Source organism: Tenrec ecaudatus, chromosome 9, assembly GCF_050624435.1.
Source record: "Tenrec ecaudatus isolate mTenEca1 chromosome 9, mTenEca1.hap1, whole genome shotgun sequence".
NCBI classification, from domain to species: Eukaryota; Metazoa; Chordata; class Mammalia; order Afrosoricida; family Tenrecidae; genus Tenrec; species Tenrec ecaudatus.
Genome location: NC_134538.1, coordinates 13,054,904 through 13,080,026, shown reverse-complemented (window position 1 = coordinate 13,080,026; position 25,123 = coordinate 13,054,904). Strand labels below are relative to the sequence as shown.

General features: G+C 44.7%; 1 protein-coding gene across 1 annotated transcript; it reads right to left on the bottom strand.

Annotated features, from left to right (window-relative positions):
• Nucleotides 1–541: 541 nt before the first annotated feature.
• LOC142456292 (small ribosomal subunit protein eS12-like) lies at nt 542–1,046 on the bottom strand. The gene has a single exon (XM_075557464.1). It carries the CDS (start codon nt 973–975, stop codon nt 577–579), a length of 399 nt encoding a protein of 132 aa, XP_075413579.1. The 5' UTR covers nt 976–1,046; the 3' UTR covers nt 542–576.
• Nucleotides 1,047–25,123: the final 24,077 nt, after the last annotated feature.

Sequence of the window (25,123 nt, the reverse complement as noted above, 5' to 3'; positions counted from 1 at the left end):
CAATAATATTATAAAAAAAAACTCAAGCAACTTTAAAACGGACCAAGAAGAAGCTCAAATGATATGGTTCATTTTAACTTAAGCACATCTGCAACAATCAACTTTTGCATTTCTCTGTCTCTCATAGCAAGGCCATTCACAGCTCTTGCCTAAGTTCTGAATAGGGTGTCCAGAACTTAAGCTCTGGTACCACGATTATTTTATGGTATCTGATTTTATTATGTACAGTCCTTGGATCCCACATGCTAGTTAGTGCACTTCTTCCATGTGGACTGAATTGATGCCTCACTTAGATGGCTGCTCGTCTGAGGATCCCAGATGCTATTCCTTTGAATAGCCGGGCACCAGCTGGTTTCTTCACCACACTTTGCTATAACACCCATTTGTTCGTATTCCACGACTTTACTCAATGCGTGCCCTCCTGAAGACAGCACTGAAGTGATGGGTGCTCAGCAATAAATAAGCAAATACATGCAAAGTGCTTCAATGGTGGCTGCCATATAATGACAGAACTAAATCAATAACAATTATTGTTCTTTTTTTTCCCAGGACAACAATTAGCAAAGTTTTATTTGCTCATTTTTTGCATTTAAAGTATTCTTCAATAACATCCTTGGCTTGAGATTCTTTGCCATAGTCCTTAACAACCACACAACTGCAACCAACCACTTTCCGGGGTTTTCCTTCTCTGTCAGTTTTGCAGAGGCCCACCCACTCTCCTAGTTTCTTGTTGTCATCAACCTTAATGAGGTTGATCTGGTGTTCAGCACACAGGGCCTCCACCAGCTTGACATACATCGGCTCATCACAGTTGGATGCAAGCACACAAAGATGAGCTTGGCGCTTGTCTAAGGCTTTGGCAGCTTCGTGGATTCCACGTGCTAGGCCATCGTGGATGAGGGCGGTCTTCAGCACCTCTTGTAATGCAATGTTAACGTCCATTACACCTCCAGCAGCAATGCCTTCCTCGGCCATGGCGGTAGGTTACGGGTGGGACCGAATCTTGAACACACCGGAGCCTCCGCCTCCGCACAGCTCGGCGGGGACAGGGGCAATTCTTGTTCTTATTGATGTTATCATCCTAATGAAAGAAGCTTCCCCGGTGATATAAATAATGTGCAAGCATATACTGCTTTCTTTTCTCTTTATAAACGACCGTTGCAAAGTATCTTTTCCACATGTTTCTTCTGCTAGGAGCACTTTCCCCGCTAAATTTCATAGAAGTGACTGAGAAAATAATTTGTTCCTGCCAAAAAAGTTTTATAAAAAACAAAACAAAGCTATGTTCCAAATACAAATATGGCCTGGTCCTGATTTTCTTTAATCAAAATTCGAAGTTTAACTGCTCTAGCTTTACTTACAGCCATTACATGCATGGACAGTGCCAATCACCAGAGAGGAAATGTCATTTTGACAAGAGTGCCTTGTCTTTTACTTAATTCATCACTGACATAAAGCAGTAAAGTCTGAAACAAAAAAAAACCCCTTTTTTTTTTCAAATGACATTGGTCAGGAGCCATATTCATAATGTTCTACCTTCTGAAAGAGTGGGTGTCATGTTACCAACATAAACTGGAGATTTCTAGTAACCAATGGTTTGCTGAGTTTGATATAAAAACCCTTTTTTTTCAAATGACATTGGTCATGTGCCATATTCATAATGTTCTGCCTTCTGAAAGAGTGGGTGTCATGTTACCAACATAAACTGGAGATTTCTAGTAACCAGTGGTGTGCTGATTTTGATACACCTGAACCTTATGTCTGTTTGTGGATTTTTTAAGAGGTGTATTTTCAAACTGTGGACATATGGACTTATAATAAGATATTTTTGACAGATATAAATTGGAATGAACAAACGTATCATAATAGTATTCTTTAAGGTACACTGTTGAGAGGAAAAAATTACTTTCAGTTTTCATCTTACACAAATTTCTAGAATGAGGAATGGCCTGCCTGTTTACCAATTTAGCAAAAGTTGATGGACAGTCTATCTTTTAACTTGAGATCTGGATTGATCACATTCAGGGAAACCATTCTTTCTTGATTAAAGGTTAAAGGGACAGCAGTGATGTGTAAGGCAAGATTCATAGAATTCTACGCGTGAAATTTGATTAATTTCGTGCATAAAAACAAACCATAATGCATATAAAACAATGTATTTGTGAGTGTTCGATTATTGCCTTTTCATCAGAGCTCTAAATCAGATATTGGAAGAAATATTATGGATTTCTGATGCTGCAACATAAAAATAAATCAGGAAGTGTTTCTGGCTTTATATAATTGATTCACTAATCGATTTCCACTCTGGATTCTTAAAGTATTTTATCAAGAGTACTTAGAGCTATACCTTTCATTGTGCACCATAAGGTAAACGCCAAGTTCTAAGCTTTTATATTGTCATCCATAATTATGGACATAAACCTTTATATAAAATTGAGCCAGAATATTTTAGATTTTTTGAGTATTGAGTATACTTTAAAAGATGCGGAGCCAGGTTCTCTTAGAACATGATCACTTGTTTTAATGTTGATTAGGCACCTCTCAAAATTGGATTAAGAAAATGCTACAAATGTGGTGAAGAAGGCTGACGGTGCCCGGCTACCAAAAGATATACCACCTGAAGTCGCTGAAGACAATGGGTGCACAAGCAAATGTGGTGAAGAAAGCTGATAGTGCCCAGCTACCAAAAGATATAGGACCCGAAGTCTTAAAGACCTGAAGATAAACAAGCAGCCATCTAGCTGACAGACAACAAAACCCACATGAAAGAAGCACACCAGCCTGTCCCAACTAGATCACTGAGGACAAAGTGGGTGCATAAGCAAGAGTTGTGAACAAAGCTGATGGTGCCTGGCTATCAAATGATATAGCACCAGGGGTCTTAAAGGCTTGAAGACAATCAGGTGGCCATCTAGCTAAGAAACAACAAAGCCTACAAGGAAGAAGCACACCAGCCTACCACGACGCGAACGCTGAAGACAAAGTGGGTGCAAGGGCAAGTGTGGTGAAGAAAGCGGATGGTGCCTAGTTGTCAAAATATATAGAATCTGGGGTCCCATAGGCTGGAAGATAAACAAGAGGCCATCTAACTGAAAAACAACAAAGCCCACATGGAAAATGCACACCAGCCTGTGAGATGACAAGGCATCAAAGGGATCAGGTATCAGGCATCAAAGACAACAACAACAACAAAATCATAGCATTGAGAATGAGGGGGAGTGCAGAGTGGGGACCCAGGACCCATCTGGGGAAAATTGGACATCCCTTTGCAGAAAGGCTGTGGGGAGGTGACAAACCAGTCAGAGTGTAGTGTAGCAACGATGAAACATACAATTTTCCTCTGATTATTGAATGCTTCCTCCCCCCCGCCCCACTATCATGATCCCAATTCTACCTTACATAAATGGCTGGACTGGGAGATGTACACTGGCATGGATAGGAACTGGAAACATGGGATTCCAGGACAGATGAGCCCCTCAGGAACAGTGATGAGAGTGGCGATATCGGGAAGGTGGAGGGAGGGTGAGGGAAAAACGGGAAACAGATGACAAGGTCTACATGTAACCTCCTCCCTGGAGGACGGACAGCGGAGAACTGGATGAGGAAGACGTCGGATGGTGTAAGATATGATGAAATAATAATTATTTATAAATTATCAAGGGTTCGGGGGGAGGGAGGCGTGGGGTGGGAGGAGAAAATGAGGAGCTGATGCCAGGGGCTCAGGTGGAGAGTGGGTGTTTTGAGAATGATGATGGCAACATACGTACAAATGTGCTGGACACAAATGATATATGTATGGATTGTAAAAAGAGTTGTAAGAGCCCCTAATAAAATGATTTTTTTAAAAAGTACACTATAGTTAAAAAAAAGAAAATGCTACAGAATTATTTGGTCATCAGAAGAGGTATACTGCTATTGGTATAATAAGTCTCTTGCAGAGAAAGAAGCCACACAGACTGATTGTCCCCCACAGCTTCAGTATTAACAGTGGGCATTTGGGGTAAATTACTCCCAAGTATTCCAGAAATGATACTCAAACTTTAGATTTGTGCTTTGACAGTCTTAGAAATCAAATGGGTACTGCCCGTTCAATGAAGGTCTCGGTGGTTCCTTGGTAGAATTGTTGCCTTCCACACTGCCAGACGACGGTAGACAAGGAAGAAAGGCCTGCTCACCTAATCATGAAAACTAAAACTATAGATCACATGGTCAGATCAAGAACTGATCATGCAGATGGTGGAAGACCAGGAAGCATTTAATTCCATTGTGAATGGGGTCCCTGTGAGCCAAGGACCGATTGGATGATAGCAAACCATAGCAACTCGGCATGTTCAGTCCAATATTCCGTAGGCAATGTGAATCTTCATGTGCCTAGGTCTCACTTCGCTGTGGGCAAACATACAGTCAAGTAACACCGAGAGCTCTGGGGAGCTCCCCGTGGATACCAGCGGGACCTCCTGCGCATGCGCTAGCCCCCTTCATTTTTCTGTCTGAGCTCCATTGGACCCAGAGGTTGCCCACAATTGCACACCATGGAGAGTTCGCATTGGGCTGACATTTCTGGGGCAGGGAAGGAGGGGGAAAAGTTCTTGGTCCGTGTGCCATCTTTCATCATCTCGGCCTGGAGGAAGCATGGTTTGATCATAAGCCTCACCATGACCTTTATCAGCACAGCCTCTTTGAACCTGATGCCGCAGTCTCTCCTTATCAGATGTCAGACTGAATTTGTGGGGGTGCCCTGGGAAACAGATAGCATCTGCCTTCATCTACTTGGCTTCCCACATCTCCACTGAGGTGCTTTTCCAACCCCCCTCCTTCTATTTTCGGAGAAGCACCCCATACGATTAGATTCATGCACACGCACATCGACGCCTTTCGAATAACATTGTGCAGCTGCTGCTGCTGTTAGCTGCTGCTGAGCTGCCCCTGACTCACGAGGACCCAGGCAGAACAGAGTGAAATCCTGCCAGGGGACCAAGATGATGTTCACTTTCATCCGTGAGAGTTTTCATTGGAAGTAGAATGGCAGGCCTTTCTTCCTAGTACAAAACCTGTGCATCGTCATAGTAAGTGCAAACCCACCCTGGCAGGCAAGGAGTGGCTGCAATGTGGTTGATTAGCTGGGATAGAACCAGGATTATCCCCACCCCTCCCCTGCAAGAAGAGAATTCTTCCACAGAAACACCAATGCCCCATCTCATTACGGTTTGCATAGTTCTTTTAATGTATCATTATCAAAGATGACTTGCACTTTGAGTGAGGATTTGATCTCAAGGGATAAGTATAGCCAAAGTTTTTTTAAAAAGCTTTTTAAAAAAAGTGATATTGTGGTTATGAGTCTATTAGACTTGGAAGGCATTGCTTACTTGGAGTTGGTAGTTGTAGGTGCAAAGACTATCGCCGACACTGAGTAAGGCTTCAAAGAACTCTCCCAAAGATCAAATCAAGCTCCCCGTGGGGATTTTCCAGCATGGCTCACATACTGAAGAAACGTAGGCGTGTTCAGTAGTCGGTGACTTCTGCGTGATATTTGCATAGAGAGAACTTTGAAAAAGGTTACATATCTTTTCTACTTTCATATTTACTTTGTGTTAAGGTTATAGGATCTTGCTGGGAACGTTGCTGATGCTATTTTCGTCAACTCCAAGTCAGTGTTCAAGTGCAGTGGGATGGGACTTTTGGAGTACAGCAACAGTAAATAGATTGTGGGTCTCTGTAACATTCAAGCTGTAGTATGTCCAAGAGTCAGTGAAGGTTGTTCTCTGCTTCCAACTTGAACGCAAGAAAGAGGTGCTGTTGTTTTTTTTAAAGTTAATGTCAGAGATCAAAAAAAAATAATAAATAAATTTCATAGATTTTTGTCTTTGTGTTTATCACAAAGTCAAAATGTAGATATAGTCCACTTTAAGCAGTTTTAAAAAAATGTCAAATATGTGTGTTTTCTGATCAGGGGATAAAAGAAGACTTAAAGTGAACAGAAGTCTTCTGCTCTGTGCTTCAGAGAAATGGCTTGTCCGTCCAGCCCAGGAGTATGTGCAATGCTGGTGTGGCACCCAGGCAGATATGCAACCCGAGGTGCCACCCTGTTTCTTTTCCATGTTGCTCCTGAACGGACTTATCCAGGGATACTGTTTGTATGTCCTTTATTCCTCTAACTCCCAAATAAACTTTTGATATATCGATTTAAGTGAAATGGTCAGAAAGCACCCAAAATCAATCACCCAAAGATGATTTCATTTGGCTCATGGTGTATCTCTGTTAGATTAAGCAAGATAATCGATAGCAGAATCAATGTGTGTAATTTAAAAACCATCATGATTAGATGGATGGACTAAGCAGTCAGTACCTTTAAGAATAGAGAGATCTGATGCTATTCGTGTTCTCAACCCTATGACACCCGTATAAAGCTCTCAAGGATGAAACACCAGGTTACAATTTGTTATACGTACTTTATATTCCTGAAGATGTCTTTATGTGATCGAATATGGTTCTTAGACTCATCTGATAGGATGGAAGGAACAGGTCTTATGATCTGTGTTTTGCAGATAATATAAAAAATGCTTTTGAGCCTTTGATAGTTGCCTGGAAGGAGCGGCACCACTCTATGGTGGCCAAGGAAAGAGCTGCTGACACACGGTACGTTTGAATCCATCTGTCGGGTTAATGACAGCTAAGAAAAGTTTCCCTATAAACACAACGGCTTTCTCCATTGCCACTGGCGCCTTGTCTCCAGGACCCGAAAGGAGTAGTATGCTAGCGTGATCTACAAGTGAGTTTCCATTCGGATGATAGGCAAACCAGTCTCCAGCCTGAAGCTTATCCCCAGGTTTCTGAAGCACGCATGATTTCTCCTCGGACCTCCACTTCTACCTTTGGGTTTCTGGACCCTATTATTCTCATATCTGCCTGGTCTTGTTCACTGTGTACAGAACCATCGCTAAGGAAATTATAGTTACAATGAACCAACCATAACAAGCAGGACGCATGGGGTGCACACTCTTCTAAACCTGTCCGAATCCCTGGAGGACAGCCTGCTTGGCAAAGTGGAGAGGCAGCGAAGAAGAGGAAGGTACTCAAGGAGATGGACTGACAGAGTGGCGGCAACAATGGGCTCAGGCACAGGAGCAGTTGTGAGCACGGCACCAAACGGGGCAGTGTTTCGCTCTGTTGTGCATCGAGTCGCTTTGGGTAGGAGCCAGCTCGATGGCACCTAACCACAATCTCTGTGTGGTGATGAAAATCACAATATCCAACTAATATCCTGTGCCCAATTCTGGGATGTCTATTGTAACAACTTGGCTTGCCTCTTACCATTGTTCTATGCTCTCATTCCTCCCCAGCCAATTACGCATACTTCATGCCAGGTAATTAGTGCCGATGCTGGGAATGTGGTGGAAAATGAGACACGCAGAGCCCTGCCCTCATGGAGCATGTAACTCAGGTGAGAAGAAAGTAATGGCATAGGGACATGTGGGAAGCAACGAGAACCCAGTCCCAGGAGCCAAGAGGAGCTGTTTTCAGAGGGAGATGCATTCTTAAACTTTATGGTTATTGCGGAGTGCCTGAACTCCGTGCTCGTACAGAAGTATGAACTCTTGGTAGCTCTGCTCTTGGTAGTTGTGGAAATCTGTGGAAATTTTCTGACCCTTTGAGACCATAATTTCATTATTCTTTAGATCTAGGAGGTAAACTGGGTGATTTTAAAAAGCTTTTTACTAAAATATTACTAAAATATTTACTGTTGCATTATTGCAGTAGCTAACCTTTATCTTGAAGTCCCTGAGTGGCTCAAATGGTTAAGTGTTAGACTATGAACAAAAAGGTTGGCTGTTTGAATCCATCTAGAAGTGTCTTAGAAGAACTATCTGTCTCTCTATTTCTGGAAAGCCAGTCACTGAAAACCATCGGATCCCATCTGCCACACGTGGGATGCCTATGAGTTGGAGTCAGCTCAATGGCAACTGATTTTTACTATGGTTATTTTAACACTATTAGTAATTTGAATATTTTTTCAACTGTTCAATCATTGGTGAAAGTAAATCATTACAGAAATGCCGCAGGCAGTTAGCGGATCATTCTCAGATCTGCCTATGGGAACGCAACAAGACCCAGAGGAGGAGGAACGTGGGCTTGCCCTGTCCTAAACGGGTTGATCTTGAGCCATCACCTACCCTCCCTCCATCCTAGTTTCCTCACCTCTCATGTGACAATGATGGGGATGGCATTTTGTTCTGCTGTAAGTAGAGTCACTTGGGGTGGAAATGGAGTAATTGACACTTAATGACAGCAACAAGGTGGAGCTGAAACTCTCTCCATTGAAAACCCACTATGTGAACGAGGCTGTACTTTACACGTACTTGTGGCAGAGCTAAGGAGCTGAATTACTCCCTTGGACTTAAAACGGAAAAAAAAAAAACATTCCCTAGTGGGAGAACAAGCTGTTCACTATCCTCAGATTTGGGAACTGGTGGTTGCTGGACTTTGGTCCAATGAAGGGCAACCAGGACCAACATACACTTGCTGGTTTGTGCTCTTTTTGCTTTTCTGCCTTGTGACGTTGCACGTGCTGGTCTCCCAGGCACATTTCTGCCTTTGTATATGAGGGCTACTGGAAGTATTGGCATATCTCCAGTCATCCTGATTTGTGTAACCAGTGTCCAGGCCTCTAAGTTTTGAAGCTTTACAAGTTAACAGTGTATATATTGTGGTCTAAGGAGATGTCCTACACCTAAATTCCTGTTCTCAATAGTGTTTTAAATTCTATAACATTGACTGTAAGAATGATACTGTCAGTAGAATTATAACTGGAGATAATAAATTACAAGGGGACTCAAAGAAGTTCATAGGGAAAATGGAATTAAAGGATAAAAATACAAATCTTATTTCTCAACATAAGTTCCCTCAAGCCCAAGACATCATTGTAAGTGATGAAATCAGTCGCCGAGTTCATCCCCTAAAGAATGAAGTGTGCTGAGAATCTAAGCAGGCCAAGGCAGTTTTTTGTCCCAGGGAAGAAAAAAGTGTGCCCGTTAAAGATATTTTGAGATTAGGAAGCAAAAAGGAGCTAGAGGAACCAAATGAGGACTTAAAGGTGGATGCCTCGTGATTTACCATCAAAACTCTCCCCAGATTGCCCGTGTTTGCTGAGGGGCATCAGCAGGAGCAGTGTCAGGGTGGGGAAGGACTCGCCAGGGAAGTTTTCCTGAGTGTTCTCTGTTGAAGTGGTGTCTAATTTTCTTAAAACATGTTCCTAACGATATTATCATTCTTTGGCCTTCCAAAAGTCAATAAGCAAAATGCTTTTAGCATCCTCCCAAACCTTTTGCTCTTGACCTTTATTGTGACCTTCACTCTGACAATGATGCTGCCTGCTTTTGCTTTGACTGGATGGCTTCCACCTCATGGAAGCCGCTGCTTGAGTTGTGCTTTGTCTTCAGGACCATACAGGTAGCTCCATGGTGCATTCCCATTACAATTCTTTCAAGAAATTCTTCAATATCTTGATCTCACTTGTTTACAATGTCTACCAAAAGCTCTGCTCTTGTCTGCCGCTGGTCTGGGCACCAGCTTTTTGGTACTCAATGAGCAGAAAGTTTGCTCAGCTTTAATTTTTTCCAGTCAGAACTTTGAAAGCTGAGCCAATTGAAATGCCGATGGTGTTAACCTATTGTTTCTGCTACGAATCATCAATCATCTTCAATTAGGACACGGATAACATCGTTTCCTAGCAAATTAATGCGGATGGTTTGCTGGAAGATAACAATCGAGTCCAAGTCTTGTGATAGAAATCAAACAGGAAAAACCATAGAAGCAGTTGGGGCTCAGGGAACTCCAGGGTCTGGAACTTGGTTCAAAGCAGTGGTCTTGTCCCATTTGCCCAAGGAGCAAACAGCCTTCCCTCACAGTCTACCCCTGGAGACGTTATCGTTACTGTGGTCTTTCTCGTTCTTACAATGTGTTATCCACGGTTTCCATAAATTAAAAAACATTCTCACAATTTTATTGACATAGAGTTCACATGCCATCCAATTCAATGGTTTAAGCATACTAAAAAGGATGGTGGGGTCATCAGCACAATGCATTTTAGAGCATTTTCTTTCTTCTTGTACTCATTATTATTATCTCCCTATTTCTCCCTAACATCTCCTGCTATCACACGAAGAAACTATTAATCTCAATACTGTCTCTATGGATTTATTTTTCCTGGATTTCCTAGAAAGAACAACATATACCCCCCCCCAAAAAAGCAAAAACACACACACAATATAAAACACAGAAAAACCTCAATCCAAAAGAATGCGGAAAATAATAAAAACGACAACAAATTAAAGATGCATCAAGAGGGAGACAAATGATAAGGAGTTGAATTTTAATCTAACCGTATCTGCGTGAGTTTGCTTTTCGATGTCCTCTGTCAGGTAGCAACCCGAGTCAGTGGTTGAAGGGCGTTGCCCAGAGGCTTAGTCCACACAGGGACCTTGCAGGTGGGTTTGTCGCTTCACTGCCATCCAGAGCCTTCTGCACCGCGTGTTCTCATAATTTACGCTGCAATACATTTCCATCCTCCAAACTAGGATTTTATTATTTACAATCTTTAGACCACACAGGTTGGTTCCCCACAAACTTTTAATAAAGTATCAACATCTCGCCATGTGTCCATGGAAGCGTCACCATCAATTTGGTGTTTGTTTTGCTTAAAGTTCAGCAGAATTCAGCTTGCTCTGAGAGGAGGGCTCCTTTCAAATCGATATCCGCCTTAATGTCTCAAAACTAGATCCTGTTCACAAATGAGTACATGTTTATTTTGGTGTGAATATTTTTTTTCTTAAATCCACGTATAGGTTTTTCAAAATACGCTGTTTCCATGAACTTTTTGAAGACCCCTAGCACAGTGTCACAATAACAGACCGAAGCACACTGGCAATCACCAGGATGACGAAGGATCCGGAGCTGACCCAAGGGCAACTAACAATACACAGCACCTAGCAATGAAAGTGAAGCATGGAGTCTGCTCAGTAAACGATGGGCAAGATCCGTGGTAATCAGCCTCAGTTTACTTTCCTGCTTACAAACATCCAGTGCCTGCCATGCTTTCCGTATAAACTCTAACTCCTTAACTGAGCCGGAAGGCCCTCTTGGTCTGAGTCCTGCCTGTGTGCCCAACCCTATCTTTAGCCTTTCTTGCTCTCCTTGTATTTTCCCCATGCCTCCCTTACATGGGTGAAGGCTAACAGTGCCACCCCAGGGTCTTTGAACATGATAGTTCCTTTGCCCCAAATACTTTTTATCCTTCTATGAACTTCTTCTTGTTCTTGAGATTTCAGCTCAAGTGTCTCTTCCCCAAAGGACTCTTTCCTGAACCGCAGAAAACATCAATCTCCTCTCCTGCATGGTTGCACAGCCTCTTCTCATTAGTGATAGATCATCAGAGTGATAGATAGTTCATAATTCATGGTCTGATGTCATGAGGGTGGGAACTGCAGGAAGGCAGGGCCTTCACCGGCTGCACTAGTGTTCTAGTCCCAGGCCCTGGCACCAACCTCACTCATAGTTGGTACTAGAGAAACACTTGTTGAACATTGAATCACAAATAAAGATATTGATGAAGCAAAGATGATTTCAAGGATCCCCCTTTACCCGTCCTGACTGGTTTTGATTACAAAAATACCATGGGATGTAAATCTTGGGCACTTTTACCAAAGCCACAGGTTTTTGCCCAAAGTTGGGCCCTTTTCACACTTGATGAGAACCACCTTTCTTCGGGGACCCTTTGTTTCCAGTGACATACCGCCCTTGTGTACCAAATGAGCTGCAGCCCCTCAGAGCAGAGTGAGCCACGGGAGGATCCAAAGATGCTTCATTTTATGATGGAAATAGAGAGACGGAAGCCTTCCGGTGCTGGGCAGACACGAGCTCTGTGGAGAATCATTGGAGACTCCTGAGAGAGCTGCGTTGACTCTGTTTCCTCAGCCACAAGCAGAAGAAATGGTTTCATTTCAGCTCCAGGAGAGGCCAGCCCACAAGGGGATGAGAGGCGGGTCAGACAACTCATATAAGCATATTGTCTTAATCTGAAGGAGCAGCCTGGCACTCCGGCTTATCAAGAAATAAAGGGCTATGCTCTTACGATCAAGAACCAGTCAGTCGGTTTAGCGCTGGGTGTGCCTTTTATGAAAAGTTCTCATTTGTCTCCTTGATATTTTTAGGAGACGTGAGAGGGACCCTAAAACACATTATTCAAGCACCGAAGATGCTTCTGGGCTAGTTTCCCAAGAAGCTGAATGAGGAGTTTTCATATCTGAGAAGCTTTAATCTCCATCTGTTCAAAAGCACGATAGTCAATAAATAAACTGACTTTGGGAGGGCAATCAGTTTGCTGCCTACTTTCAATACACAGTCTGTTGATAATGGATCTAGAAATAGCTTACACTAGACACCGTGTCACAGGAACGAAGCTGGTTCAGTCATGGAATACTCACCTTCCTCGGGAGAGGTCTGGGGTCTGGGGTTCATTGCTGACCCAGGCAGCTCATACATAGCTACCACCTCTCTGCCAGGGAGGCTTGCATGTTCCTGACCAGATTTCAGTGTGGAGCATCCAGACTGAGGCAGATTAGGAAGAAAGGCCTGGCAATCTACCCCTAAATAGCAACTGATGAAAACTCTAGATCACAGCGGTTCCATTCGAACCAGTCACGGGGAAGGAGAGCTACAGGGTGGCAGCTTACAATAACAACAGGCTGCATCCTGGCTATTGTGTGGAAACGTGTGTCTCCCTGGTAGGCTCCTGTTTAGAGTAACTCAGTCCTCCACACGTGCTTGGTCCTGCAGGGCTTGCCGTGGCGAGGAGTGTACAACGGACATTCAGTTCACCCACAGTTAGCTCCTTCACTGTCCAAAGCTGCCAGAAGAGAAATTGAAATCTTGTGTGGATGCAGTAATACATATCGGAACTCATTGTGTCCAGCAAACCTCTCGGACGTGAAGCAAAGGCAGAAAGTGAGCATTTGGGGTCCGTACCAACAACTGAGTGGCCGAGCCTAGTTAGATACTTGTCGCATCCTTGTTTTTATTATCTCCCCGGAGCCTCTGCACAGAGAGCCTTAACAGCCCTCCCTCGCCAGTGACAATTTTCCAGATGTTCTGAAACAACATCAAGTGACCCAGTTTACCCCGGAGAGGTTTCTAACGGAGTATTTATGAAGAGCCTAACGGAGTGAGGCTGAGATACTCGCTCTGCAGCTTAGTCCGAGATAATCTCTCACGACCGCGGTATCGGATCTTACTTTACCTAAGGCACACGGAGCACGGTTTTGAGAAAACGATATGCTAAACACTCCACAAGTGAAGAAGAAACTTAAGAAGCTTAACACTGGATGTAGAAATATTATCATCGGCTCCCAGGGTAATAGTATCCAATCATTCCCCACCCACAGGCATAAGATTTAGGCTTAAAGAGATGAAGACAACGCCGTGGCAGTGTGTGGTCTTAGAGGGTTTAAATGTCAAGGAGTCAACAGAAAGAACTTTGTTGGCATAAAACCCAGTCATGTGTCATTTGCTTTTTGTGCTGGATTTGGTGCGAATGAAAAATCACAATGGCAGAACTGAAAGGAGTGTCCCCGATCAGGTTTGTTCAGGCTTTTATTGGGGTGCAAGGCCATCAAAACACACGAGGCCTTCATTTGTAGCAAGTGCCAGAGCAGGTCCCTGGCCGCTAAACCCAAGTTTTTTTTTCTATTATTGTCATTTCTCAAGGAGAAACCATATGTTGCCTTATATCCAGTCACATTAAACGAGCCACCAAGTCCCTCCAAACATGGGCATCAAGCAGCATGTCTAAATCTGGCAAGAAGGTGAGATAATTCTTCCACAGCACATCTGCCAGGTGTAGACTCCGTTCAATGGGACAGTTCCGCAGCCCCCCCTTCCCCAACCCCTTAGCTTCCAAAGCAAGTAACCTGCCAAAGCCTTCATGCGAGAAGTTCTTAATGTGCCACAGTCCGTCAGTCACCCACCGGCTGGCAGTGCAAAACGCACAACCCTCCTGGCATGGCTTCCCTCACCCCTGACATGAGCGGTGATCTGATCGAGGTGCTTTACGCATGAAAGGGAAAGCAAGTGTAGGTGAGAACTTCCAACTCTCCTGCTGATGCCTGCTGTTCAGCCACCCTTTATGTGGGGCCTCTGTTGTGCTGCCAGTGTCCCCAATGAATGGATGACTGTCCATTTGCTGAGCCCGGATATAGACGCACTCTCACCCCTTGAAAGCCCCCCTCTGGAAGGTGCCGATGGCTCATGCTCAAGGACTAGCTGAAAGATTGGCAGTTGAACCCACCCATGGGTGCCACAGAAGAAAAACCTGCTAATCGGTTTCCATGGGGACTGTAGCCAAGGCAACCGCTCAGAGTGGTTCTACTTTGGAACGCATGAAGTTGCCCAACATGAATGTGCATCAACTTGATGGCAATGGGTTCTGGTTTGGGTTCATTTATTGGAAACTGGGGATCATTATTCAGCATTGACATGCTTGTCTAGCTCCGACTGTAGTAAGTGAGCACAACTGAGGCTTTCGTGGAGCGATGACTGTCCACTTGGGACAAGATGAACTACTTTTTGCTTTGAAAATGATGATCTGGAACATTAAAGTCTGATCATTTTGAGCCAATGGTCGTTGTTGACTTTTCTTTCTTTTTTCAATTCCTACAACTGATCTGCTAATAGTTAGAAACACAAATTATATTACTCTTATCTTAACATCCATAACCATCAATGTTGTGATCGGTCATAAAATTAGCTGCTTCCGTTCATTTCCAATTCACTGACAGTTGGGCGGTTTGAGTGGAGTGGATTGGACTAGAGGAAATAGGCAATTTCCTTAGCATCTTGTAGTTAATCTCCCACCCAGATACCATTAAACCACTTCTTTCAACAGCCGTCTTTACGCCCCGTTTAACAGCGTAGCGGCAAAGAACACGGTTCTTCTGTAGAATCCTCCAACTCAAAGACTAAGTGACAGACGATTTCCTGGTCCTGGAAAAGACACTCAAGCACTCATGTTTCTTTCAACAATGGATCCCAGTTTGAATGAGGCAGCCCAGGTCTCACTTGAGCATTAGAAAGCTGGTCGTTGTGCACATGCCAATGCCTGGCACCATTCAGATGCATGGTGGAAAGAAGGACTGCAAGAGGGCGACCCGCCAGAAATAGTCCTTTCTGTGCCCACTCTTGGATACTTGGGGGCTTCTTGCTGTACGAATCTCCTCTGACCAGCGAGACTTTCTTACCAGGGAACTTTGGTCAGACACGGTAGATTCTCATAATCTACCGTGCTAGCCTCAATGACAAACATACAAACAAGCAAACACACACACACACACACACACACACACACACACACGAAACAGCTGCTGTCCAATCACACCCCATACGTGTCCGAGGAGAACGGTGCCATACAGGGTTTTAAATGGCTGAGTTTCCAGAAGGAAATGCGCAGGCCTTTCATCTGAGTCACCACCAGTGGACCTGAACCTCCAACCCTTTGATTAGAAGCTGAGCCCTTTAACCATTTGTATCACTCAGGGACTCCTAGGGTTGCCTCCATTTTTTAATATTTCCTAGTTATGCATCAAACCTCCCCTCACCATATCCCCAAACAAATAGCAACGCGGACGGCTGATGCATCCAAGCAGATCCTGAATGTCGGCCTTTTCTGCTTCTTCAACTAGACGCGATTTTGTCCCCGAGGTAAACCATTGGTTTCAGCCAACATGTTTCATGTGGTAAATTGTAAGCACAAAAATGTCACTTTTGTGGCAGATATTTCCACAAAGAGACATTTGCAAACATCTTCACACCGGAAGTCCTCATCACTTACCCCAAGAGAAACATGGCCAAATGAGCTGACACTATTTGAAACCCTGGTTCGCTACACAAGCCCGTCCTTCCTTCCTGAGCAGCAAGAAGAGCTGGCCTGAAAAGCAGGCAATGCCCAGGCTTTATAATTATTATTTTTAATGAGGGTGAAGCATGCTTATATGTATTTCCATATGTACTTGACCCACAGGAGCTCCAAGGTGCAATGCCATCTTCAAGTAGAATAGTGATTATAATAATCTGGTGTCAGGTTTCTACCTGGCAGGCTTTAGAGAACTGAGACCTTCTTCTTAGAGAGAAGTCATTGGCGATCTTCTCCTGCATGGGTAGCATGGACGGAATCCCACTGAATCCCACTGCCCAGGGTTCTCTCACAAAGGAAACCGCCCTGGAGGGAGGAGCTCACAGGAAGCCGAGGTCAGACTGACTGTTACTCAGCACACTTCCAGAAACTCCCTTCTGGGCTGTGTGGACACACGACTCTGTTGGGTAAAATGCAATAAAATTCACACGTCATCGTGGAGAAAATGCTGTGACACTACAGCCACCAACTTCTGAAAGAGGTCAAAGGAAGGCATTTGTGGGAACATAGTCACTTCAGGTGGGGTTGCTCCTTCAGGTTTTAATATCTCTATGTCTCCTTCTGGTCCCGTAAGTGTTACCTTGTGTCTCTGCTAGGAGTCGGGGAAACCAGCACAGGTAATTTATGGCTCCTATTTAGAGGGTGGGCTGAATGTGCAGGCAATATGTCCATAATTATTTCTGGTGGGATCCTAGCAGCAGAGGAAATATCTCTGTGGAATGGCTTATTTTAACAGAAGACAGATATGCCTGACCCAGGTTGAGGACAAATGTCAAACATAGGTGTTGTGAAGCAGATCACCCGATCGGCAGAGAAATGAAAGACGACCAGGAAGATGAATGTGAAGCTTGGGTCCAGGGCTTGGTCGTCTTTGTGGAGGTGCAGCCAGGAACCTGAAGAAGGGCTGAGGGGCAGGTGAAGTGGCGAAGTTGGTAAGCATTCTGAGATTGTGGCCCGTGAGGGTAAGTGTGCCCCCAGACTCCAGAGGATGGAGGAAGGGCTCCGGGAGGGGAAAGGAGGACAGATGAGATGGGTGAGGCCGCCCTGGGAATGACACTTCTTCACTTGCCTCGCCCTTGTCCCGAGCCTGCTTAAAAGAGGGTTTGTTTTCCAGCCTCCCTTCTTGAGCGCAGTTCCCCACATATTGTTTTAGGACCCAGCACATGCCAAGCCCGGTGCGAAGCTTGGAGAGATTGATGCTGAAGTAGCATGGGGTTCCTGCTTTAACTTCCACTCCAATCACACCTCCTCCATCAGCCTTCCTCTGACTCTCGCAGCATTCATGCCATGTGAGCACATGAGGTCTTGGGGTCAAGGGTTCTCTGCTGAATGGCCCTGGACCAAGTTGCTTCCCTTCTGTGAGCCTCATTTTCCTTCCCTGGACAGGGGAGATTGGGGCACCTGCCTCATCGAGTTTGGAGGATTAAACAAAGCAGCACCTTCATAGTGGGGTCATCATGCACTTGGGAATGGAGGAGCCAAAGCCGAATCTTGCGTGAGTTTTACAGACCAACGGTGTTTCAGATGGGTCCTAATGTGCGCCCTACTCCCTATCACACGGTGGGAAGCAAGTCTGAAGATTACTCTCTAAACATCTAGCTCAGAAGTAACAAAGCCCACATGGAAGAAGCACACCAGCCTGTGCGATCACGAGGTGTCGAAGGGATCAGGTATAAGGCATCATAAAAAAAAAATCTTACCATATTGAATGAAGGGGGAAGTGCAGAGCGGAGACCCAAAGCCCATTTGTCGGCCACTGGAGATCCCCTTGCAGAGGGGTCTAGGGGAGGAGATGAGTCAGTCAGGGTACGATGTAGCACCGATGAAGACTACATCTGTCCTCTAGTTCCTAAATGCTCCCCCCCCCCACTATTATGATCCCAATTCTACCTTGCAAGTGTGGCTAAACCAGAGGATGTACACTGGTGCAGATAGGAGCTGGAGGCACAGGGAATCCAGGGCGGATGATACCTTTAGGACCAGGGGTGTGAGTGGCGATACTGGGAGGGTAGAGGGAGAGTGGGTTGGAAAGAGGGAACCAATTACAAGGATCTACATGTGACCTCCTCCCTGGGGGATGGACAACAGAAAAATGGGTGAAGGGAGACGTCTGAAAGGGAAAGATATGACAAAATAATAATTTATAAATTATCAAGGGCTCATGAGGGAGGGGTGTGCGTGGAGGGAGGGGGAAAAATGACCTGATGCCAAGGGCTTAAGTGGAGAGCAAATGCTTTGAACATGATGAGGGCAATGAATGTACAGATGTGCTTTACCCCATTGATGTATGTATGGATTGTGATAAGAGTTGTATGAGCCCTTAATAAAATGTTTAAAAAAGAGAGAGAAATGCAGAGAGCTTTGTTCTGTGCTGAACCTACCTATTATCAGTTCCAGTTGAGTTGACCCCACCTCATAGGGACTCCATGTTTTGCTCACAAACAGAACAGCGGATAGATGAGATGAGGGAGGCCATTCTGTGAGCAATGGCTTCTCTTGTCTCGCTCTCGTCCCAAACCTGATAAAAATGGGCCAGAAGATTTTTTAAGATTTGTGATCTTCCACAAGCACATCACCAAGCCTTTCCTGTGAGGTGTTTCTAAGGGGGTCGGAGTCACCAACCTTTCCACTCGTCATCAGTGCTTGATCGATTGTGCTCCTTGGCTGTCTTCTCCATAGAAACAGACCACTTGAAAGGAACGGGGCATTGACCATCTGCTTATCTTTTACTGTATAAAGACTACCAACCTGGCAGTCTTGACCTGGGTCTCCCATAGGATATGTTGAAATCCTAACTCCTCTCCCTGGGAATGTGACCTTCTGTGGAATTGGGGTTTGGCTGGCAGTAGCTCTATCAGTGAAAACAATGAAGTCACCCTGGAGTAGGATTGGTTTTAGTCTGGCTTGACTGGCATCCTGTAAATGAGGAGGACAGTCACTGCGATGGGGCTCACACCCACGGTAAAGGCAGATACCTTGTGACAACACAATGAGATGCCCCTTCTGCCACCATGACATGCCCAGGCTGGCTGGCAGCCATCAGAAACTGGGAGAGAGGCAGAGAGGAGTTCCTCTCTCAGAGCTCTCAGGAGGAATTGGTACTGTTGGGGCCTGATCGGGCTTTTTATCCTCCACAACCGCATGGCCATCACGGTCTGTCCTTAAATGCCACTCACCTTGCTGCACTGTGTATGGCAGCCTAGTTTATATGACACATCACTGATGCAATTATCTGCCACAGATTTTGAAATTTCCTATATGCATATGCTCTGAGATCCTTTGGTAAATATGGTTAACAGGAAACAGTGCCATCTCAGAACATATGGATTACAAACAGCAGTCCCTCAGTTGGGCGGAGTGGGATCCAGAAGGCCCGATGGAGCAGTGGGGGATGTGGGGAGAGACATAGGCGAGTCTCAGCCTTCCTGTGCTCAGTTGAGTGAGCTCCGCAGTCTCCACAACTTCTGTTGTGGCCCCACTTATACTGAGCACAATGCTTGGTCTAAAGCTCGTACTTTATAAATATTCTCAGATCCAATTTATTACTGTCATTTTGCTGTATGTAGAACGATGGCATTGTGTTTTGAAAGGGATGACTTTTGTTGTTGGGAAGACAAAATGGATAAATTACGGATAAAATGTAAAAAGCCGCCTTGAGTGTATTCTTGTGTCTTTCTAGGATGCTTCTTCCTTTAAGTCATTCGTGAAAAATAATACTATATTTCATTCCTTCTGGGTTTGCTTGCTATTAGCTATTTGGGGTCTGATGGTGGACACAGGCCCACAAACCATGGGGTACTGTCCTAGCATGAGTTAGGAAGAAGGCGTGTAGAAATGGAGGCACAGTGAATGAGGAAAGAGGAGAAGTATATCTTTATGCATACGACGTGACCCTGGTTTCTAGTCGCTATTGAGGTGGCTCTGCCTTCTTACAACAAAATGAAACAGTGCCCAATTCTGCATCTTCATGACAATTGGTAAAGACTCAGTTGTTACTGCTTGTTGCTGAGTCAATTCTGACTCATGGCAACCCCGGGGGTGTCACAGCCGAACCCCATAGCAACCCCACTCCTCGGGGATCCAAATGGTTGATAGCTTGGAAACAGCCTTTTCTTCTGAGGTACTTCCAGGTGGAATCAAACCACCCATTCAGTGTGTGTGTGTGTGTGTGTGTGTGTGTGTGTGTGTCTGTGGGGGTGAGGGTGGTGGACAGCAGAGGGAAATGAAATCGAGAAAATGTTGGGGGGAGAAATAAATTGAGACTACTTTCAGGGGAGATTAGTTATGATATAAACATTTGCTGGTTTCATTTTTTCCCCCTTACTTATTCTTTTAAGAAGGCTTAGAAGCTTAAAGCAAAATTCTTAATAGGCGGGAGAATGAGGTAATCTGCAGTTCTGGGGGGTTGCTTTGCTTCAGTTTGCAGTAGTGTTATGAAGAGAAATCTCTAGAAGGCAGCTCGTGTTTGTTTCACCGCTACTCACAAAGAAGAGATGTTCTCAGACAGGAGAAGTGAACGCCTTTCTTCGATTTCATCTACCAAGCCTGCCAAGGTGCTTACATGCCTTTTCTCAGGTGCAAAGAAGGTAGAATGAAAAAAAAAAAAAAGAATAGCAGGATCTGGTTTTATTGAAAAGAAACAGGGGCGAGAGGGTGGGAAATGAACTGAAAAAGAAATTGCTCTGGATTGAGGTGGTTGCTTCTCTTGGGATCCCGAGGATTAGATTTATCCCTCATAAGGAGGATGGGGAGTCGCTGTCAACTTCTATCTCTCAGGCAGGCGAGAAGTATCAAAGGAGAAATGATTTTTAGTTTGAATCTAGAAAATGTCGAATCTGTCGCTGGGCAGAAGGAGGAGCAAATGGCTTTTCAACCACCAGAGGATTCCGCAATCTCATCTTCTTTTCTCTTTCCTGATGTTTTTTGTCCACCCCCAGCTCCTCTTATTCCTCTTTGAATCGGTATTAACATTGTTACGGGGCCTTAAGAGAGAGACATTCTCAAAGGTTTAATTGAGCGGTGAGATGCTACAAGTGAGAATGCGGCAGGGGCTATAGGAATGCCCCATTGCTTCCTTGAACTAAACTATGGTTTATCCCCCCCCCATTTTTGGAGAAAAATATACCCTCCCCTGCCAAGAGGCTCTAAGTTTCAAAGGCCTTTATTAACTTGATCTTTGGGAATAGTATTTTAATTTTCCCCATAATCATCATGCAAATTGATCATGGAAATCTCTGGAAAGGAAAATAAGCTAAGCAATAGCCTCATGAACTCCAAAGCTAGGGGGACCGACTTCCTTAATGTGCCCTTCCCCTGCAGTGAGCCAGGCCCTTGGTGTGTATGGCTCCGTCCAGTCCCCACTGGGAACAGTGGGTCATCCTCCCCCCTACCCTCCCTGCCGCCCCTCCCCCGCTGTCCTGTTTAAATGGTCCCATGCATTTTATCGCCTATAAAATAACCGGGGGATCATTGGAAAGGCCCCAACCTTAAGAAGCCTTGGGGTTTTGCTGGATTCCTGTCAGGAGTGCTGGCTGCACTCTGACAGAGCCCTGCCTTTGACACATGTGTGTGAAGACATGGCTTGAACAGCTACCATTGTGGTCTCAAACCGCTAAACAATGGACACCAGACACCACCCAGGCAGCATTGAAATGCGAGCCTCAGACGCCTAATTCTGAATGCTGCTGGTCCGCTGAACGAAGAGGGCTTTTTTAAGAGCATGTTTTAATTTTAATTTTACACCGAAACTGACAGAGACAAATAGGTCTTTCCAACATACACTTAGTAACTGATTTTCAAGTTGGTTATTAACTTGTGTAAGTGGTCCCTCTTTTTCATTTTTAGAAATTGTAAAATTCGGCAGAATGTAAATCTAAACGAACCACGCTTTTATTGATTGCCTGTTATGTGCCAAGCATGGTGTTGAATGTTTTTGAAGGCTACCTCATTTATCCTCATCTTGCCGATGAGCAAAAGGAGGTGGGGAGAGGTGACATAGCTCGTCCAGCTGGAAAGGGGCAGAATCCTCTACAGATTGGCTTCCTAGCTTAAAAAAAATGACAAGCAACTTTATGAAAAGTAACATGTTCAGTATGTTCAGTAAACTTAATTTGAAGCAAGTTCTGCAACTGTGGCAGCTACAGGTTACCCCCGTCTGTGCAGTAACAATTACTAAATGGGTGACTGCCAGTGCCTTGCATACTCTAGTGCCGTCCACAGATTAACTGTAGCCAAGGCTGGTGGGGCTAGAAACACCATTTTCTTTGCAAGAAGGTGTACTCTTCTAGTTATGTACCAATGCAGAAGAATGCAAGGCAGACTGGGTGTTGGGAGAGAAGCCACACAATGAGGCTATTGAACCATCTAAGTAAGAGCAGGTCTGTTCTTTGACATATCCCTACATCTCCCTTTCGGGGAGGGTGTTGCTTACATGCTCTTTAAGGTCGCTTTGATCTTTCCTGAAGAATTGTATAGTAAATATATATGGGCAGTTATTATTTATAGGATATTGAGCTCGCATACAATGACACATACTTTCAATGGATGCTTACGGAGTCTCCCCCATGCCGGGGTTGTGTTTGCTGCTCCACACATAAAGATGCACCAACCCATCAGTCAGTTGTCATGACATTGATTCTAACTCATGGGACCCGTGTTGTCAGAGGAGAACTGTGCTTCACAGGGCTTGCTGTGGCAAGTTTTTCAGAAGTACAGCAACAGGGTTTTCTTCTCAGGTGCCCCTGGGAGGATGTGCATCTCAACTATCGCCCCAGCAGTAGAGCATGTGCATCATTTGCACCATCCTCAAGTCCACAATGTGAAGAGGGCTACTAGTCTCGTAGGGAAAGTAGTCTCATGCATGCAGTATTAGCAAGATGACAGAAGAAAGACCAATGGGTGACTTGAAGAAGGTATTTGAGGCAGTAATATCTGAGCCGGGTGTTTGTGGCAGTCAGATCTTATGTTAACTTGAACATGTGTGAAGTGTGGAGGTGGAGGTCAACCTGTCAATCACGTGGCAGCCTGCTGAGGTCTGCCTCCTCAGAGCCTGGGTGTGACCTTTTCTATGATATAGTGAAAGTTGCTTTCTCTCTTGACATCTCCCTTCATCCGTGCTGGGACCCTGCGTCTACCTCACAGGGGTGGCCTTATGAAGATTGCTGACCCTGGAAGCCAACCCCCGAGCTGTGCGTACCCCGCAGCCATGCTCCTGCAGACCCGGTAGCCACACAACTCAGCACCCACCAGCCTGTGCTCTCCCTGCATCTCGCTTCACCTTCCAGAGCATTGGCCCTAGGCTATGAGTTTGAAGAGGGCTCGGGCTAGCTTTGGACCCATGGACTTGAGCTGAACTGGGCTAGGATGCTTTCTTGATATGCTTCTTGCTATAAAGTTCCTTCTTCGACATCTATGAGGGCTACCGGTTTTATTTCACCAGATATCCCAGTCTAACTCCGTGTTGACGTTATTAGTAAGAATTTTTCAGACTAAAAGTTGGGGGGAAATGAATGATCTTTTAAAGGTGTTTCATCAGTCTCTTTAGAAAACAAGGGTACAATAGTTTTGGAAATAAACATGGTGTTGTTGACTTAGAAACAGGATGCTGGATGCAGAGGAGTTAGGTCCGCAGTTAATATACTGACATGCAGCAGGCATAGGGCAAATTGCCACCCATGCCTTGATTTTATCTGGTAGGGTAATGTTTTTATGATCTCTATCTTGATGTATACTCTTTTCTTGAGATATTAATTGGTATTTTCTGGAAAATAAGTGGGTTTTAATGATATTTAAATGTGGAGAAGCTAAAGCTAAGCTCAGTTACTTGAGATTCTTTCCGGTAGGACTTCTTTGAACCTTTACTATGCATTGTACATTTCCAAGACATTGTCTTAAACCCATTTGGCCTTTCCTTTTTGCAATTCATGGTGAATACAGGTTTCTATGCATCTCCTACTGAAAAATGTTGCTTGAGGGTAGAGGTAGCTGCCAGAAGTCTTTAGGAAGTGAATGATTTGTGTTTCAGAAAGATAATTTTTGGGCACGCCAGGGAAAAGATACCAGTGGTGAAAGACTAGAGGTAAGGCATCCTCTAAGTAGGTTGTTGAAATTTTCTGGCCCAAAGCAAATGAGGCTCAGAAATAAGGCAGTGAAGACGGAAAGGAGAGCATGGTGCTGAGACGTTTGACAGGTGGAATGGACACCCTGACTTGATGAGCGCTCAAAGAGCGTTGATAGTTCTGAGGATGATACTGGAAAGGTTTAGTGGAGGAGTTTAGTCAAAAATGAGAAAATTAGTTTAATTTGGGACAAGTTATAATTGAGCTGTCTACGAGACATATAGGTAGAGCTATTCAACTCACTCAACCCTTGGAGAGATTCATTTCCGACCAAGGTCAGATGTATATAAATTTATCTTTCCATGTTTCCTGAGATGATCATTATTTTACATGGTCTTGGGGGGGGGGTCATCATTATTGATGGCGAGTGTTGTTTTCCTTAACCATTAAGTTGACCCATTCCTCACGATGGCGCAATGCAATGAGACCATTGTGAACGACAGGGCTTTCATTGGCTGATATTTGCAATAAATCACTTGGCCTTTCCTCATAATCTCGGTGAAGAAGTTCTGTTGAAAGCTGTTTAGCATCATAGCAACACACGAGCACCTCCTGGCATAAGAATGTTGGCTGCAGAGCAGGTGCACTGACTGGAAATTAAGCCCAAGACTCTTGCATAGAAGAAGCCATGGTGGTTGTGGCAGTTATATAATTATTTGTCAATTTGAGAGGATTAAGAGTGAAAGGGTGGAGTGTAGCCTGTCCATCAGGTGATAGTCAATGAGGCCTCTGGCTGCACATGGTCTTCTCCTGAGGATTCTGGGAACTCCTGTATTCCTCCTTGGAGGTGGAAGACTCTCTCTCTCGGTTCACTCCTTGTGAGACATCTGTGTCAGGAAGACACATGGAGCTACGCTAGTGCCCTGAGCTGGAGAAGCCACGTGGAGACCCCTGCCAGTGCCGAGATGCTTACAATGCCACTGGATCCACAAGACTCCCCACCCACTGACCTGTGATCTTCCTGCACTCGGCATCATTGCATATATTTTGTGAGTCTGAAGAGGACCACATATGGGCTCATATCTGATTTATGGACTTGATCTGGGCT